This window comes from Myripristis murdjan, chromosome 3 (assembly GCF_902150065.1).
Source record: "Myripristis murdjan chromosome 3, fMyrMur1.1, whole genome shotgun sequence".
In the NCBI taxonomy this organism is placed as follows: domain Eukaryota; kingdom Metazoa; phylum Chordata; class Actinopteri; order Holocentriformes; family Holocentridae; genus Myripristis; species Myripristis murdjan.
Window position 1 is genome coordinate 45,561,612 of NC_043982.1, and position 17,265 is coordinate 45,578,876.

At 44.3% G+C, this 17,265-nt stretch overlaps 1 protein-coding gene across 1 annotated transcript; it reads left to right on the top strand.

Annotated features, from left to right (window-relative positions):
* The first annotated feature begins 4,541 nt into the window (after positions 1-4,541).
* On the top strand, positions 4,542-15,904 carry LOC115357265 (high choriolytic enzyme 1-like). Its single transcript, XM_030048684.1, has 5 exons — positions 4,542-4,629; positions 4,789-4,851; positions 8,360-8,533; positions 10,139-10,241; positions 15,016-15,904. The coding sequence occupies exons 1-5, from the start codon at positions 4,542-4,544 to the stop codon at positions 15,902-15,904; spliced, it is 1,317 nt and encodes a 438-aa protein (XP_029904544.1).
* Positions 15,905-17,265: the final 1,361 nt, after the last annotated feature.

Here is a 17,265-nt window from a genome sequence, read left to right on the forward strand (position 1 = left end):
GGAGGACATGAAAAAATTGCTGTCCAGCACGACCGTACCTCCCTCTTTCTCTCTTACGCTCCTTTGAAATTTGCCGTACAGCGTTGGGCCCTCAGCATGTTCATATGTTTTAAATAATGCTATTAAAAGCAATAATCCTCTAAACCAAATTTCTTTGCTCACTGTTCTATTTCCACTACAGTCCATCAAAGTAGCTTTACAAGCACTAGAAACTCAAAATAAGCTCTAAAACTAGAGGAAATACCTTGAATAATCCAACTACATCAAACTATTCTTCAAAAAAACAGATTTATTGTAGTGTCAACAAAAAACAAAGCAAGATATGGCATCAAATAGTGACATACAGTCTATGTCTGAGCTGTACACTGTCCCTTTGAGATCAAATAAGAAAATGAAATGAAACTATGCCACAAAGTAATGCAACTTAAAATGCCAAAAAAAAAAAAAAAATCTATCTAGAGACAAACTGAAAATATCAGTAAAATATGAACATATATTTCTGACATTAATATCCTGACAGACTCTTTAAAAGAATAAAAAGCTCAGTATCTGCTCCTCCTGTGGTCTGTCCTCTCTCTCCCTCACTGTCCTGCACTCGCTTGAGCTTGGAAACAATCATTAGCTATTATCATAACTTTTTAACACTTAAAAACACTGTTTTCCATTTATAAATAGCACCGCTTGCATTGTACTTCCATTGAATATTACAATATTATTGAAAATTATTTATTAGTGTTAACAATGTTGTTTTTTTTTTTTGTTTTTTTTTTTTGGAGGGGGACAACTTTATGGATGGACGGGTCGTGTCCCCCCCGACCCCCCGGGATTGGGATTTCCGCCTATGGGATATCGAACAAATACGGGAAATGTATCTTGCTTCAAAATTGGTTTACATTTTACAGCTGACTGCCTGCAACAGCTGAGTTGCTATGATGTAAGAGTCTATAATCTGTTATGTAATACCATAGTGAGATCTAATGTACTTACTTAAGGCTTAGGTACAGGATTTTTTTTGCATCTCATAGTCAGAGCCGTTTATTATTTTTAACATCCGGACCAGCATTCCCTCAGCGGAATAAAGTCCTCCACATGAGTTTTCCTAAAAGCAGCAGCACTGTTGGCTTTTCAGGACTTTTTCACACTGAAACGCTCCCTCCTCCTCCTCCTCCTCCTCCTCCTCCTCCTCCTCCAGGGAAAATAGTCCCTAAGCGGGGAAACATTTTGCTTTCCACAGCCGATTATCAGCCGTGTGGTTTCTGAATGTTGAGAAGCAGAACATTATAAGGCGGCTGCTTCAACCACAAACTCACATTTTGACTCTGAGCTGTGAAATCTGTAGCTCCTGCAGGATTTGATAAACGCCTCGCTGACATGTGTGTTTCTTTAACAGTGGATCCCAGATAGCCGGTGGGTGAGCGGCACCGCTGTGGTGGTTTTCGTTGTCGTTTGGGTGCCAAGTGCTCTCGGCTGCGGGGTTTCTGTGCGGCGCTTCCCAGAGATCACCTGTCACTCAAACAGTGTGGGCGGCGCTGTGATGTCTCTCTCCCAGGAAAGACCCAGCACACACCTGACACCTGTTCACAACGGCCAATGTAAAGGCTTTCACGAACTCCTGACAGGCCAAGTGAATATTCTGTTATATCAATCAGTGACAGAAAACAACCAAACCAACACGTATTTATGAAGACGTTTGGATTATTAATCTGCTTGTTGGACGAGTTCAGCTCAGCTCTTTTCAGACGATCCCTCCGTCTCCTGCGTGCTGCTCTGATGAATTCTTGACTTCACACTGCAAAAACCCAAAATCTTACCAAGATTATTTGTCTTATTTCAAGTCAAAAATGTCTTATTTCTAGTCAAAATATCTCATTACACTTAAAATAAGACATGATCACCTCAGAAGTAAACTGTTTTTAGACAGTTTTCACTTCATTGGCAAAATTTGCCGGTGGAAAAAGTGAAAAATCACTTGAAATAAGTGAAAATTAGCTAGAAACAAGAAACAAATATTACCAATGAAACAAGCAAATTTTCACTTGAAACAAGAGACAGTTGTCTAAAAACAAGTTACTTCTGAGGTGATCATGTCTTATTTTAAGTGTAATGAGATATTTTGACTAGTAATAAGACATTTTTGACTTGAAATAAGACAAATAATCTTGGTAAGATTTTGACTTTTTGCAGTGCATCATCAAAAAAGGGGAAACTTTAAAAGTATGCATTGCTTTTTAACATTCAGCGAGCAGGGAGAAGTCATTTCAAGCCTCCCTGTGAGACTGAATCGAGTTCTGTCAGGAGCGGCTTGTTTGGTATAAACGCTGCTTCTCTCTGCTCAGGGTATTTTTGGCTCTCCCTGTCTGACAAACACACACACACACACACAGTCGGAGAAAAAGTTCAGACACACACACAGAGAGAGAGAGAGAGAGAGAGAGAGGGAGATAAACCAGATGAGTGACAGAGAGAAGGAGGCTCAGACAGCTCCCCAGGCAGTGTGAGATCTGGGGCCCCGGGGCCCAGGGGTGGCTCGGAGCTGAATGGGTGCCCCGGCGAGGTGACCAGGCTCATTGAGAACAGGTTACGAGGGGAAGGGAATGCTTTTGCTCTGCATTTGGCCCCCTGACCCACTGTCCAACGTCTGCCTCGGCGGCTTTGAAACCCAACATATTTATTTGCGGCGCTGTGAGGAAAGAGGGCGGAGCGGCTGTCAGAATAAAGACGTCGGCCCGCTGACAGCTTCATCTGCTGTTGAAGGGCGGCTATGACAGGCGCACAATGTCGCAGCGTCGGCCAGCCCCGGGCGAAGGACTGTCATATCTGGACATGCTGGGAATCTCAGCAGCGTCCCCCCCACCGCCCAACCCACCCACCCACCCACCCGCTCTTTTATACGCAACAATCATTTCTTTGGCCCACTTGGAATTGTTTTCCATCTCCATCTACACGGGCGTCGTTGGCGAGGTGGACTGGAGGCGCTCGCCGGGGCCGAATCAAGTCGGGTTGATTTCTTTGTCGTAAACCTGAGTCTGTACCGAGGGCTAATCAGCAATCGATCGCACAGAAAAATGATATAATGCAGCATGAGGGAGAAATAAAATACAAGGAATCTAAAAACACAAAAGCAGAAGGCACAAGACAACAGGTCCATCTTCTTAGCGAGGACAAGCAAATCTGTCTTAGGCAGAAAAGATGGTAGAAACCTTGGGTGGTTCCATTCACTGAAGGAAACTCCTATGGGAATAATTATCAATCAATCAATCAATCAATCAGTGAGCATGACTGACCATTATAATGAAGTAAGAGAGAAAGTAAGACAAAGAGAAACGTGACGAGGCGAGAGAGCTCAAATTTGATTGTGTTGTTTTTTTATGATTATAAAGCAAAGCTCAGGCAAAAATCATCTGCATGAAAATGACGTCGGGGAGGGATGTGGGGGCCGCGCTCCCTCTGCACTGACAGCTTTGGTGAGCTCCAGCCAATAACTGATCACACTGACTAAATAATAATGTCTTGTCAGTCAGAGTCAGAGCGCTACACTCCCAGGAGTTTGAGCCGATGGAAATGGATTTTTCTAAATTTTGGTGGGAAATGATGCATGGATTTTGCCATGCCTCATATATTTTAGGAACTGATTCACACGATTATTGTTATTATTATTGATACAACCTTTATTTAAAAAGGTAGGGAGGGCTGATTACCGTACATATGCTGTAAAGGCAACAAAAGCACACAAAAGTTCAAGCGTACATTAACAGATTCCACAATAAACAGGCCAAACACTGCAAAAACTTAAAATCTTACCAAGATTATTTGTCTTATTTCAAGTCAAAAATGTCTTATTTCTAGTCAAAATATCTCATTACACTTAAAATAAGACATGATCACCTCAGAAGTAACTTGTTTTTAGACAATTTTCACTTGTTTCAAGTGAAAATTCACTTGAAACAAGTGAAAATTTGCTTGTTTCATTGGCAAAATTTGCCAGTGGAAAAAGTGAAAATTCACTTGAAATAAGTGAAAATTAGCTAGAAACAAGAAACAAATTTTGCCAATGAAACAAGCAAATTTTCACTTGAAACAAGAGACAATTGTCTAAAAACAAGTTACTTCTGAGGTGATCATGTCTTATTTTAAGTGTAATGAGATATTTTGACTAGGAATAAGACATTTTTGACTTGAAATAAGACAAATAATCTTGGTAAGATTTTGCGTTTTTGCAGTGAAGACATCAGCCTGAGGGACACCATGAACTCAAAGAAAACACGTGTATTCACTCTGCAGTCAAAGAGATTTCTAATTATCAAAAAGGATTCGCTCGTCTAGTTTTATAAGCTTCTGCACATCGTTCCACTTGTGTGCTGTATTGCAGTATAATAGTGGTGAATTTAAAAGGCCGTCTCCTGGTGTCGGTGCTAACATGGTGATTTTCAAGGACCACATAGTCGTGCACGCGGCCTTGGGCGGCGTGAAAATGATCTATAGTTTAGAAGACGTGTAAAAAACCCAGGAAGTTTGCCAAGAAGCGCTTTGCAATGTGATAGATGATAGAGAGAGAAAATATCAGAGCCTGCGTTCTGCTGCCTGAAGGCCAGAGCGCCTCTCGTTGGGATGAGGACACAGAAACCCGAGGTAAGAAAATGACACCGGAGCGACCTCTGTGGCGAGGCTATCGAAAGGCGTCAGTGGTGCAGCGACCCGCCGGCGTCGGGCTAACATGCACGATGCACCTAGCATCCTCTCCTATCAACAAGTGATTATGTGAGCCGGGCACTGCTGGGCATCCTGCAGCTCAGACAAAGAGGGTGAAGGAGGAAGAGGAGGAGGCCAGCGGGTCCTGGAACGCTGCCCGCCGTACGGGGAGCTGCTAATGCCACAGCGAGGAGGGGACGCAGCTTTCCTGTGGAAGGTGAGCTGGCTTGCTAACACCATCGCCACCGTGACAAGGGAAAAAATGCAGGTGAGAGTTTTTGCAATCTGGCAGTAACATTCAGATGAATTTAAAAAACTAAAGCAGATTCAGATTGAAGTCACAAATTTCTGAGAAAAAAAAAAAACTCACGTGCTGCCCCCTGCTGGCCGGGTCTCAGGCCTGCAGCTGGTCACCTCAGCAAATAACCAGCAGGATTTCCTTCTGGCTGAATCTCAGCATGTTCAAGTTTTTTTCATCAATCGGTGAGATTTTTCCCGTAATTTTACAAATTTGATCTTGGAAATTCTAATTTTTTTCTCTGAATATTACCCTGAATATTGTTCTGTTATTTTTTTCCCCCTACAGTGGCCCTAACAGGCCGTCATACACTGGCACAACACACAAGCAAAATAATATTTATTTACAAAAAAAATTTACTTGAGAAGGTACCAGTGCACAAAGGAAAGACAATAACACAGAAAGAAAGAAAGCAAGAAAGCAAAAGAGACACACGACTATCAGGCGGAGCTGACAGAGCTCGGTGTGAGGAAGGTGCCGTCACTGGGAAAAACAAAGTCCAAATATAAAAAAAAGATTCTATCAGATACAGATTCTGCATGCAGACTGTAGATTAACATGGAAATGAAACAGGCCAAACCTGAAACCTGACACTGGCTGTGGAGAGACAAGGCAGTGAATTAGAAGGTAAATACACCGTAATGGCAGCGGGCTGTGTAATCCAGAATATGAGCTGAAGCTGCGTTTATGCTCAGAAACAGAGAAGTGATGGAGCGACCTCAGCAGTGGCTTTTACACTGCAAAAACGCAAAATCTTACCAAGATTATTTGTCTTATTTCAAGTCAAAAATGTCTTATTTCTAGTCAAAATATCTCATTACACTTAAAATAAGACATGATCACCTCAGAAGTAACTTGTTTTTAGACAATTTTCACTTTGCCAGTTGGAAAAAGTGAAAATTCACTTGAAATAAGTGAAAATTAGCTAGAAACAAGAAGCAAATTTTGCCAATGAAACAAGCAAATTTTCACTTGAAACAAGAGACAATTGTCTAAAACTTCTGAGGTGATCATGTCTTATTTTAATTGTAATGAGATATTTTGACTAGAAATAAGACATTTTTTACTTGAAATAAGACAAATATTCTTGGTAAGATTTTGAGTTTTTGCAGTCTAGTCAAAGTTTTATCCAAACGTGCTGCACCACATGACGTAGTTCCATGAAGGAGGAAAAATCCTTCAAACTTGTCTCTGCAGGTCAAATTTTAATCGGGAATTAAATTGTTTACAGAGCGGAGGGAAAACGCTTCTCCACCCTCGACCTCTTTGCGGCACGAATCACCCTCCGTACCGCCGCGACATCCCCACCAGCCCTCTCAGCGCCCTCCCCATCAGCTCAAATTACCGTCCACCTCTAATTGATATGAACAATAACAGAAGAAAGCTTGTTAATGGTGAACATAATTGTCCCGGACAAAAGGGCAAACAGCACAGAGCAGGAGTGAACTGGAGGCGACGTCTGGGCTCCGGCCACAGGGCAGGGAGGGAGGCTTCAGCACAGATATCCATCTGCAACCTGGAGCACGTTTCAGTGCCGGGCCGCTCATTAAACACACGACGCGGCAGCCTCCAGCGGCTCCACTTTCACAGCCAAACACACAACAGGGCTTTGTTTCAGGCCTAAGCTGGAGTGTAGTTTTCCTAATAGGCGTGCACACGGGACATGCAACACGGTGTGACTGTGTGTGTGTGTGTGTGTGTGTGGCATCAATTGCATGCTGCAGTGGTGAAATATCCATGATGGCTCACTCTGCAAAATAGTTAAAAAATTACGTGCAGTATCTTTTTTTATTCATTTATATTCAACAATTTCAGGAGATAAAAGGAAGGAAAAAAGAGTTCTGCAGTGCGCAATCAGATCATTATAAACTCACAGAGAACCAAAGGCACACTAAAGTCACTGTAGTGGAGAAAAAGGCTGAATCTGTAGAAGAATAAATTACCACAGCAGGTGTGAGCCCAGTGGAAAAACTGCTACTGTTTGTTGCTGCAGCAAATTTTTTTTTTCACCAGAATATTACAAGAAAAACAGAATACAAAATAAAATGCAAATCCAAGCAGAGCAAGTGGTTTGGGTTTCAACGGATAAGTTTAAGAGGAAAACACACAGAAAGGGTTTGGAAATGGTTTTGTGACACTGAGTTATGCAAATCAGCAACAAGAGTGTCAGCAAGACTTTGACAAGAGAAAGAAACGAGAGCAGCGTTACAGCAAAACATCTGAGAGGTGTGCCGCACGAAAGGAGAAATTATAAACTACATACATACACATCTTTTAGCAAAGTTTATCATGTTCAGTTTGTGTTGACATTGTGCAGAAAGTGTCTCTTTAATTCTGTGTTTATTACTGAGGTTGTAGTTTGCAGAGGTCTGCTACTGGACTGCATTATACTGAGAGGGGTTTCCAGTTTTTTGTCCCTCCGTATTTATATACAATGAGGGGGGACAGAATAGTGGAAACAGCTGTCAGTAAAGTGCAGCACTAACTATGAGCTCAATGCCAAACATAGAAGTGAATGAACACCTCTGTTACCGTGACAACAAGACAAGCTGAGCATTACAGGCAGCAGGAGAGGAAACTTTATGGCACAACAGCTGGACTGGATTAGATTAGATTAGATTAGATTATACAGGTAGAGCTGATGAAGTGGACACTGAGTGTGTAAGACAGTAAATATCTAATATGTGACAAATAAGAAGGAAATGAGACCAAGAAAAAGATTTAAACTTGTTCCCAGAAAAAAAAAAAAAATGCAACCCGACATCGCACCGCAGCGTGTGACCGAGCCGCCGCTCCACCAGGGGGCAGCGTGTCAGCGTCACGCTGAGCGTCGCCACGATGACACGCCGACACGCCGCAGCTCAGCTAACAGCTAACAGCTAACAGCTAACAGGTCAAGATGAAGGTTTATGCATGTGGAAACGTTAGCTTGTTAGCTAATCGTTAGCTAATCGTTAGCTTGTTAGCCAATCGTTAGCTTGTTAGCCAATCGTTAGCTTGTTAGCTAATCGTTAGCTTGTACCGCAGGTCATTAGCTGATTAATTACACTAATCGTTAGCTCGTTAGCTAAATGAACGTGAGCTGCTTAGCTAACGTTAGCTAAAATACGCGGTTAAGGTGAGGTTAAGGTTCTTTTATTCTTTTATTCAGTTCTTTTACATATTTTACAGTTTTTATGTCTTCCTTTGTCTCTACATATCGTGTTGTTTCTGTTTCTTTACTTGTTCTGGCTCCATCTTTTATATCTCTTATTAATATTTGTGTTTTTTTATTTTTTTTTTAGGGCCTCTGCTGTTTGTTTTTCAGTTGATCACATGGTTTCATCACAGGATTTTAAATAGCCTGTTTTATCCTTGTTGTTGTTCCTTCAGCCGGCCGTGTGTGGACTCTGTCGCCCCCTGCAGGCCCGTCGTGTCGCTGCAGCTTCAGGCTTCACGCCTCGGCGATGGAAAGCGTGACTCGGACACGCTGCCGGCCCTGCGGCGGGGCGGCGGCTCCATCTCATCCCCCCGGAGGAGTTTTTACTTCACGTGAAGAAAAAGCAGGTGAGAGGAGAGGAGGAGAACGAGTTGAAGGTAAAGGGCGGTCGGACGAGGCTTTAATCCTCTGTGCCGCTCGCCACGCTAAGAGGAGGAGCCGTGACTATCAGATAGAATGTGCAGCTGAAGATCAGCTCTCCCCGCTGGCCTCCTCCCCCCCTCCTCCTCCTCCTCCTCCTCCTCCTCCTCCCTCCAGCCCTTCTCTCCTCCCATCGCCCCTTCAACCCCAAACCTCCCCCCCCAGCCCTCCCATCATCCCCTGCTGCTGTTGTTGGGGTGGTCTCTGCTTCTGCTGTCACCAAGCCACTGGTCTTTCAGCCATCCTCCTCCTCCTCCTCCTCCTCCTCCTCCTCCTCCTCCTCCTCCTCCCCTCTTTTCCCCCTCTCTCCCCCCACCTCCCTGTCTCACCGAGGCGTCATGAGATTACTGAAGCAGTGCTGACATCTCTATCAGCCTGACCTAACACTCTGCCCTTTTCCTCCTCCTCCTCCTCCTCCTCCTCCTCCTCCTCCTCCTCTCCAGGATCCATCACACTCTGCCCTTAACAGTTTCCCACCAAATATTTTCAAAAGAAATAAATAAAAAGGGTAAAACGGAAAAACAAAAGAAAATTCCCATTGAATTTTCCCTCACATGCTGGTTTTTTTTTTTCCCCCTGGCAGCCGCTCCCTGATGTATCTGTGTGTGTGTGTGTGTGTGTGTGTGTGTGTGTGTGTGTCCTGGGGCTCACATCCCGAGGCACCGACTGTGTAGCTACAAGGTTTAAGGTTTTTAAGGTTTCTATCCTCCTCCGTCGTCTCTGTCCGTCTTCACTGTCCGCCGAGGATCTGCAAGGCTTCTCCTGGGAGGAAATACATATATACATATATATATATATATATATATATATATATTTTTTTTTTTTAAATCTGCTCTCAAAAACTCATTTCTGCTTAGTTTTGCAGCATTTCATGTTCAATGGGGGAAAAAAAAACTCCAGCACACTTTCATTTCTGACCCGTCACTTAGATTAATATGGTAATCCAATCAAAAATGTGACAGTTGTAAAATGAAATGCAAGATGAAATTTAACAACTTTGAAACATCAAATCAGACCCGACTGAAGTCGTTTCCCTGTGCGAGACAGTTTCCACTTTCATTTTCAAGTGACTGAAAAAAAGTTTCGATACAAGATAGAAATTCCCTCAGTATGAATATGTATCGTTTATGTCATTCTGTTCATAGAAAAATACTTGGCTGTGGGATTCAGTAATTGAAATTTATGCTTTCCTCCACATAATAAATATTAAGCCGATTCATGACATTTTTTGGGGTCTGCAGGTCCTGAAGACGTCCAGCTGAATCTGCACCGAGCTGCTGAAAATTAAAAATTCATTCTGACAGTTTGTGTAGTGAGAGTTTGGCATGCTGTTTAAAGAAATAATCATTTCAAACTGGTGTGAAATGAGACAAGTGGAACGGGAGTGGCTGTAAAATTGGGTTTCCAAATGTTTCTTTTTTTTTTTTTTTTCCCAGACATTTTCCCCTCACAGATCGGATGAGGAGGGAAGTGTCTCGTCGTCTCCGGAGGACGAGAACATCCACACGGCGTCTCTGCTCTCTGCCGAGCAGCCGGGCGAGGCGAGGCGAGGCGAGGCGAGGCGTTTCCACAGGGCGCCGCCGACCTCGCCGCTCCGCCGCCGCTGAGGCCCAAACAGGAAGGAGGGAATCACAGGTACACTGATGCTGTGACACGGCTGTCACACACACACACACACACACACACACACACACACGTTGGTTTCCATCACTTCTGGGGACATTACATTGACTTACATTCATTTCCTGGAGATTTATCCTAACCTTAACCCAAACCACTACCTGCCTAACCCTAACCCTAACCTTAACCTAACCCTAAAGTTATCTTAGCTTTAAATCAAGTCTTCACCCTAAAATTTGATGATTTTCACTTATGGGGACTTGCTTTTTGTCCCCATAAGGGAGGCGAGTCCCCACAACATGACTGTGGAAACAGATTTATGTCCCCACAACATTAGCAATACCAGGTACACACACACACACACACACACATACAGAAAAACAAAGGTGCTAACCAGAAGCAAAAAATGTTCTTGAGAGTGATGCCACGGAGGAACCATGTTTGGCTGCCCAAAGAACCTTTTAGTCCTTTAAAGAACCTTTTATATGTAGACGGTTCTTTAAAGATCTCCCAAAGGTGCCTCAAAGAACCATCAGAAAATTTAAGAAAGGTCTTTGTGGGCCCATCTGGTTCAGTAAAGAACCTTTGTTTTAAACGGTTCTTTAGTCATTTTTCAGAATAAAAGCTTCTCTGAGCGTTTTAAATCAGATGCACTGCAAAAAGTCAAAATCTTACCAAGATTATTTGTCTTATTTCAAGTCAAAAACGTCTTATTTCTAGTCAAAATATCTCATTACACTTAAAATAAGACATGATCACCTCAGAAGTAACTTGTTTTAGACAATTGTCACTTGTTTCAAGTGAAAATTTGCTTGTTTCTTGTTTCTAGCTAATTTTCACTTATTTCAAGTGAATTTTCACTTTTTCCACTGGCAAATTTTGCCAATGAAACAAGCAAATTTTCACTTGTTTCAAGTGAATTTTTACTTGAAAATTGTCTAAAAACAATCTCATTACACAATTTTAAGTGTAATGAGATATTTTGACTAGAAATAAGACATTTTTACTTGAAGTAAGACAAATAATCTTGGTAAGATTTTGAGTTTTTGCAGTGTGATTGTCGGTTCTCCACGTTCCTTGTTCCTTCACTGGGTTCCAGACGAGCTATTAAAAATGTTTTCTGATGGTTTATAGATTGAGACATTAATCCAGTCACTGAGGAAATAATCTGCACATTAATCCACAAGGAGAAGAATTGTTAGCTGCTGCCGCCTCCAAATAACTCCAATAAACATGAAGAACCTTTAGCACTTTAAAGAACCACAGAGAGTGGGTGGAGAACCAGCCCCTAAATAAAGAGGTTCTTCAGCTGCTGATGGTTCTCTGTAGAACCACAGAGCGTTTTGAAGAACCATTAAAGAACCAGTGTTTCTGTGAGAGCAGGAGGTGCTGCTGTTTCCTGTCCTGGGGATTGATCGGCCCACCTGTCGTGCAGGGAAACGCCGATACAGGTTATGGATCTTCAGGTGATCAACATGATCAGGATCACGTCAGGAAGTCCAGCTCAGTGTCTCGTCGGGTGGAAAGTGTCTGTCTGTGTCTCTACACTGAAAAAAAAAAAAATCAATGTTATTGCATTTACCTCAGCCTTAGTGTTCAAATCTTTTTTTTTTTTTTTTTTTTTTTTTTTTTTTGTCAAACACAGTGAAAAAATCTGCAGTAGGATGAGATAATCCCACTTGTTTCCAGATTTTTTTGAGTAAAGTGTCATTTTCTTGATCCTAGTTGCTGATTTGCTTTATTCTGCCTTGTTCCTACATAATAATTCTTGTTCCCAGAGAAATTCCTGAAGAAAAAAAAAAAAAAACTGCAGTGGCAACAAGTGGGATTATCTCATCCCACTGCTGATTTTGTTTTAGCTTGTTTTAGGAAAACAAAGGTTTTAACACAGAAGATTACACTTTGTAAGTTGTTAAAATATTTTTGTTTGTTTGTTTGTTTGTTTTTATTGTTTTGCAGTGTGCTGTGCTCCTGTCTGTCTGCGTCTCAGTGGCTTTAATGCCAATACGAGTCTGCTTTTAATCACCAAAGCACTCATGGATATTAATAGGAATTAATATGCAACGTACACAGTTTCGTGCAATATTAACAAATATCCTCTGACTGTCTGCAGCCGCTCCTGCAGCTTCAGCCACACAAAACCAAGTGATGAAAAAAGGCGAAGGATCCGGCGCTGTGTCGGGCGGCTGCATGTGGGTCTGCAGACCGATGCGTCCGGTGTGTCGTACATGTGTGTCGAGACGCTCCGCACCGCCGCGTTAGCTGGCTTTGTGTCTCGAGGCTAATAAAACAACAACAACAACAAAATTCCTGCACTTGTAGGGGACCGGCGAAATAAAGTGGCCTTTTCAGACATGTGACCATTTTGTCTTTTCATGAGTTATATTGAATTCCCCCCCCCCCCCCCCCCCGCTGAATGCTGCCTTTGGTCGCAGGCTGCATTCATCCAGTCACCCCCCAGTGTTAGCTTTTCAGATTTGCGAGGGGAATTATTTTCATCCGCAAACAAACTGCTGTCCTGCGCAGAATTCCTCCGTCGGCGCGGCCCGAGTTGTGTTATTAAGCAACCTAAAATGACACAGTCCGCGGCGGGGGGGGAGGGGAGAGGGGGATCAGTGGAAAGATGCTGTCCATTAGCTGTCAACAATGACCACCAGGTCTACCCTCCCATGGGACTGGCAAGCAAGGCATCGTCTCATCCAGAGTCTGTCTGAGAGATCACACAGGCCCCATTGTCTCAGCCAGCCCGGGGTCTTATTGTGGCAGCGCCTCCGGGAAGGGAAGGGACGGGCCTTCACGTCTGTGGCCGGTTAAAAAAAAAAGGAGCTTTCTCTCGGCTAAGGCCGTGAAAACTGTAAGGGCTGAATCCAGGGGAGCACAGAGAGGCTACGGAGTAGATGTGGAAACGGGGGGACCCTTCCACCCCTCCTTAGACACGTTTGGAGTCCCCATCCAGACCTCCCTCTCCCAGCGCTGACCTCCCTTCTCCACCTCTGTTTAATAATGCCTGGGCCCTGGTCATTATTTTGGGCAGATGGAGATGGGGGCAGGCGGTGAAAGGAGCTGGTGTCACTCCTGAGGAGAGGATGGTAGGAATGACAGAGAAGAAAAAGCGAATCAGAGAAAAGATCAAAAGCAGAAGCTCGCCTTTCACTTGCCTGAAAGCGCTAAAGAGGATAAGGAGCGATCGGGCCCGGGGTCTCCTGTCCTCTCTGGCAATTAGACTCAGCTGATGGAGAGAAAGGCGTGAATGGCAGGGTTCAAGGCCCTCTCTAGGACTCACACAACGGGGAGGGTTTTTTTTCCCCGACGCCTTCTTTATCTTCCTCTCCTTTCAGAGTGTCAGAAATGCAGCTGAAATATCTCTCCAAGAAGACAGCACAATCCCCGATGCCAAACCTTAATCACGGTGGCTGATGAGATTGGGGTGGTTGGAGGGGCGGAGGAGGAGGAGGAGGAGGAGGAGGAGGAGGAGGAGGAGGAGGAGGATGGGGGGGGGGGGCTGTTTGAGAGAAAACACACATTCTTTTCACAATTCATCTTTACACTTTATACGAGGCCAGGATTCTAGGGAAGTGTAGTAGGTTTATGTGTGATAATTAAATAAACTGAATGAGGTAGACTCGATCAAGAAGGACACACTGGATGCTCAGTTACCAACACACAGCCACATCCCAGTGTGTTTAAAAAGGAAACACGGTGCAGTCAAGCCTTTCTGTAAAGTCCAAAGACACCGGAACCTAAGACAATTATGACCGAAAACTCAAACTAGAATCGTGATGTTGGAGCTGTGTCAAAACGGTGTATCAGAAAGCATTTAGCTGCATAATTAAATTAATATGACATCATGTAAATCAATATTTCCGAAACGCAGGCTTTGTCCCCCTACCCGAGGGACGACCACGACGGGTTTGTGCAACGGCCGGGACTGTCCCGTGCAATTCAGAATCCATTTTTTTTTTGACTCGAGAGCTTTTCTCGGTGCAGAGCCGCGGCAACACATCCCATAGGAGCCTATTACCGTCCTCTGCATATGCAAGAGTTTCAACAGGCCGTCCATCATCCTCACGCAGGGACACACAGCGACTGCCGCGACGTAACGGCCTGTCACAGGACACGTGCACTGGGTTTCATTTACACAGGTGATCAGAGAGCACATGAACTGTATTTGGGTCATGCAAATTTAAATTTATACGTATATCTGGGGTTTGGTTCCAGGTAACACACACGAACACCGTCTTGCTGCTTTTGTCTTCCTGTGCAACATCTAGCAAGGCTTATTTCCAAATCTAATCTTTAGTTTGGAGTGAAAAAAACACGAGTCACTCATTTGGTTCTCTTTAGAGTTAATTTTATTACAAGGACAATGAGCTAGGCGCCCAGTTTTGTCTGTACATGATTGTGATTGGCTAGCTAGGGTGTTTGCTATGAAGTTCACTGACCAGAATTATCAAGACAATGGTCAAAATGGACAGGATGTATGAGGTCAATATGTTGGCAAAGGTGGTGGAGAGGGTGTTGCTTGTAAATCCATGAAAATTAAAACCAGAATGGAGCTACATTTAGAGGAGCCAAAGCCTTAAGGTGGGACACACAACAAAAAAAAACACAAGGATAAAGTCAGTGTATTTGTTGTGGCCTGGTGGCAGTCGACCCTTTGTTTAAAAAGTAGGTTTGTCAGTGGAGAAGTTTATTCAGGCCCAGCAGTCTGGACCCCGACCCTTAATCCCCCGGCAGACACACCTGCAGAGGAGAGTATAAAAACCCTGGACTGAGCCGACTCCAACAGCGAGCTTCAAGGAGTCTCTCCGAGGCAAAGCAGCTCTCCAGAGAAGCTCCACTGTCAGAGCCACAGAGCCACCAGACCCACCCTGAAGATGAAGCCCGACTTCCTGCTGCTGCTGCTGCTGCTGGGCCTCTCGCAGGCCCATCCTCTCCAGGAGGAGGGAAGCGGAGAACAGGTCCTGGTGGAAGACCCGGAGGCCGTCCACATGGACATCAGCACCAGGATCCTGTCCTCCAACAACGGCTCCAGTGAGATCCTGCTGGAAGGAGACATGGTGGTGCCCAGAACCAGAAACGCCATGTTCTGCTGGAGCCACAACTGCCTGTGGAGGAAAGGCTCCGACGGCCTGGTGACCATCCCCTTCACGGTGAGCGGCGACTTCTCGGCCTGGGACAGGCAGAAGATCGAGCGCGCCATGCGGTCCTACCACAGCGGCACCTGCCTCCGCTTCGTCCCCCGTCAGAAGGAGCAGGACTACATCAGCATCCAGAACAGAGACGGCTGCTTCTCGTCTCTGGGCAGAGAGGGAGGCGCGCAGGTCCTCTCCCTCAACAGGCAGGGCTGCCTCTACCACGGCATCATCCAGCACGAGATCAACCACGCTCTGGGCTTCCAGCACGAGCAGACCAGGAGCGACCGCGACCAGTACGTCAGGATCAACTGGGAGAACATCGACCCGCGGATGGCCTACAACTTCTACAGGCAGCACACCGACAACCTGGACACTCCCTATGACTACTCCTCCATCATGCACTACGGCAGGACGGCCTTCTCCGTCCAGCACGGGAGGGACAGCATCACCCCGATCCCCGACCCCACCGTCCAGATCGGCCAGAGGCAGGGCCTGTCCCGCATCGACATCCTGAGGATCAACCGGCTCTACGGCTGCTGACAACAACACCGACACCTTCAACAGAAAAGGCTCTGAGGCGGCAGATCACTGCTTCACACCCAGTCTGACCTCACTGTAACCTGATGCTACTAAAACCTATGAACGCTATAGGATTCAGTTGTTTTGATCAACATTTTTTAAAACGATCATACAGTGGAATCTAAGATTAAAAAGCAACTGGCGAAGCTCCTGATATCTAGCCTGAAAATAAAAGCCACGGGATTAATAATTATTGTGTCTGTTGTTCATTTGTGGGTACCTACAAAGATTGTCTATTTACATAAATAAAAACGCCAAATTCAGTCAAATAACCATCAGCAAATCCAGGGCTAAACATATATCAGGCTCAGATACAGATGATTATGATGACATGATTTTGGTTTGAGTCCTCCCGTCAGACGCTGGGTAAGGTAACAGCCCATCCTGACATCCAGGCGCTCCTCCCTCCGTCTGCATCACTTTGCGTCTCCCTGCCGTTTTCTCTCACGGTGTGGCGGGGCGTCGTAGCCTCGGGGGCTTCAGGATGGAGCGCTTTGAAGTCGGCTCACTCCAGGCGTCGGGCTGGAATAAGAGACGGCCGGCAGCAGCCTGTGGGCAGACGCTCCTCTCTGGACCTGGACTCCATGCAGCCGCACACATAAAGACCTGCATAATGAGACATCGTGAAGCCTCTTCCCGCTCCACGCCTGATCACAGAAAATCAAAACCAAACAGATTCATGTTTAGCTACATATTGGCTGATGTTCTGCTTTCCTACAAAAGATACTCAGTGTTTTTAAGATGGACTCCTCACATTTAGAGAATCAGGTCTACAAAAAGACCATCCTCACAAAGGGTTTCATGAGTGGTTTATAACGAGGTTATTAATTATGTTGTAGACACTTTATAAATCATGAGCTGTTACAAGTCATAACACAGTTTTCATACATCAGTGCAGCCTCAGTATTCGGTAAGATGAAATCACTGCTGCACTGCATCTATCCTGTTAAATCTGCTCCTGCTAGTTAGCTTAGCTTACTTTAGCTTGTTGCTTTATCAGTCAGCCATCCTTGGTATCTGCATTGATGTATGAAAACTGTTATTATTAGTTTATAACTGTTTAATAATGATTTATAATCTGTATACAACCTAATTATAAAAAAACACTCATAAACCATTTAAAATAGTAGTTTGACTATAAAGTGGTACCAAAATTCATTGCCCTTAAGATATTTTTTTTTATCATTAATCTATTTACCCCTGATTTTTACCATTTTACCATTAACTTAGCATAAACTCATCTCAACTCAACTCAAACTTTATTTATAGAGCACATTTAAAACAACCGGGGTTGACCAAAGTGCTGTACAGATTTAAAGCAG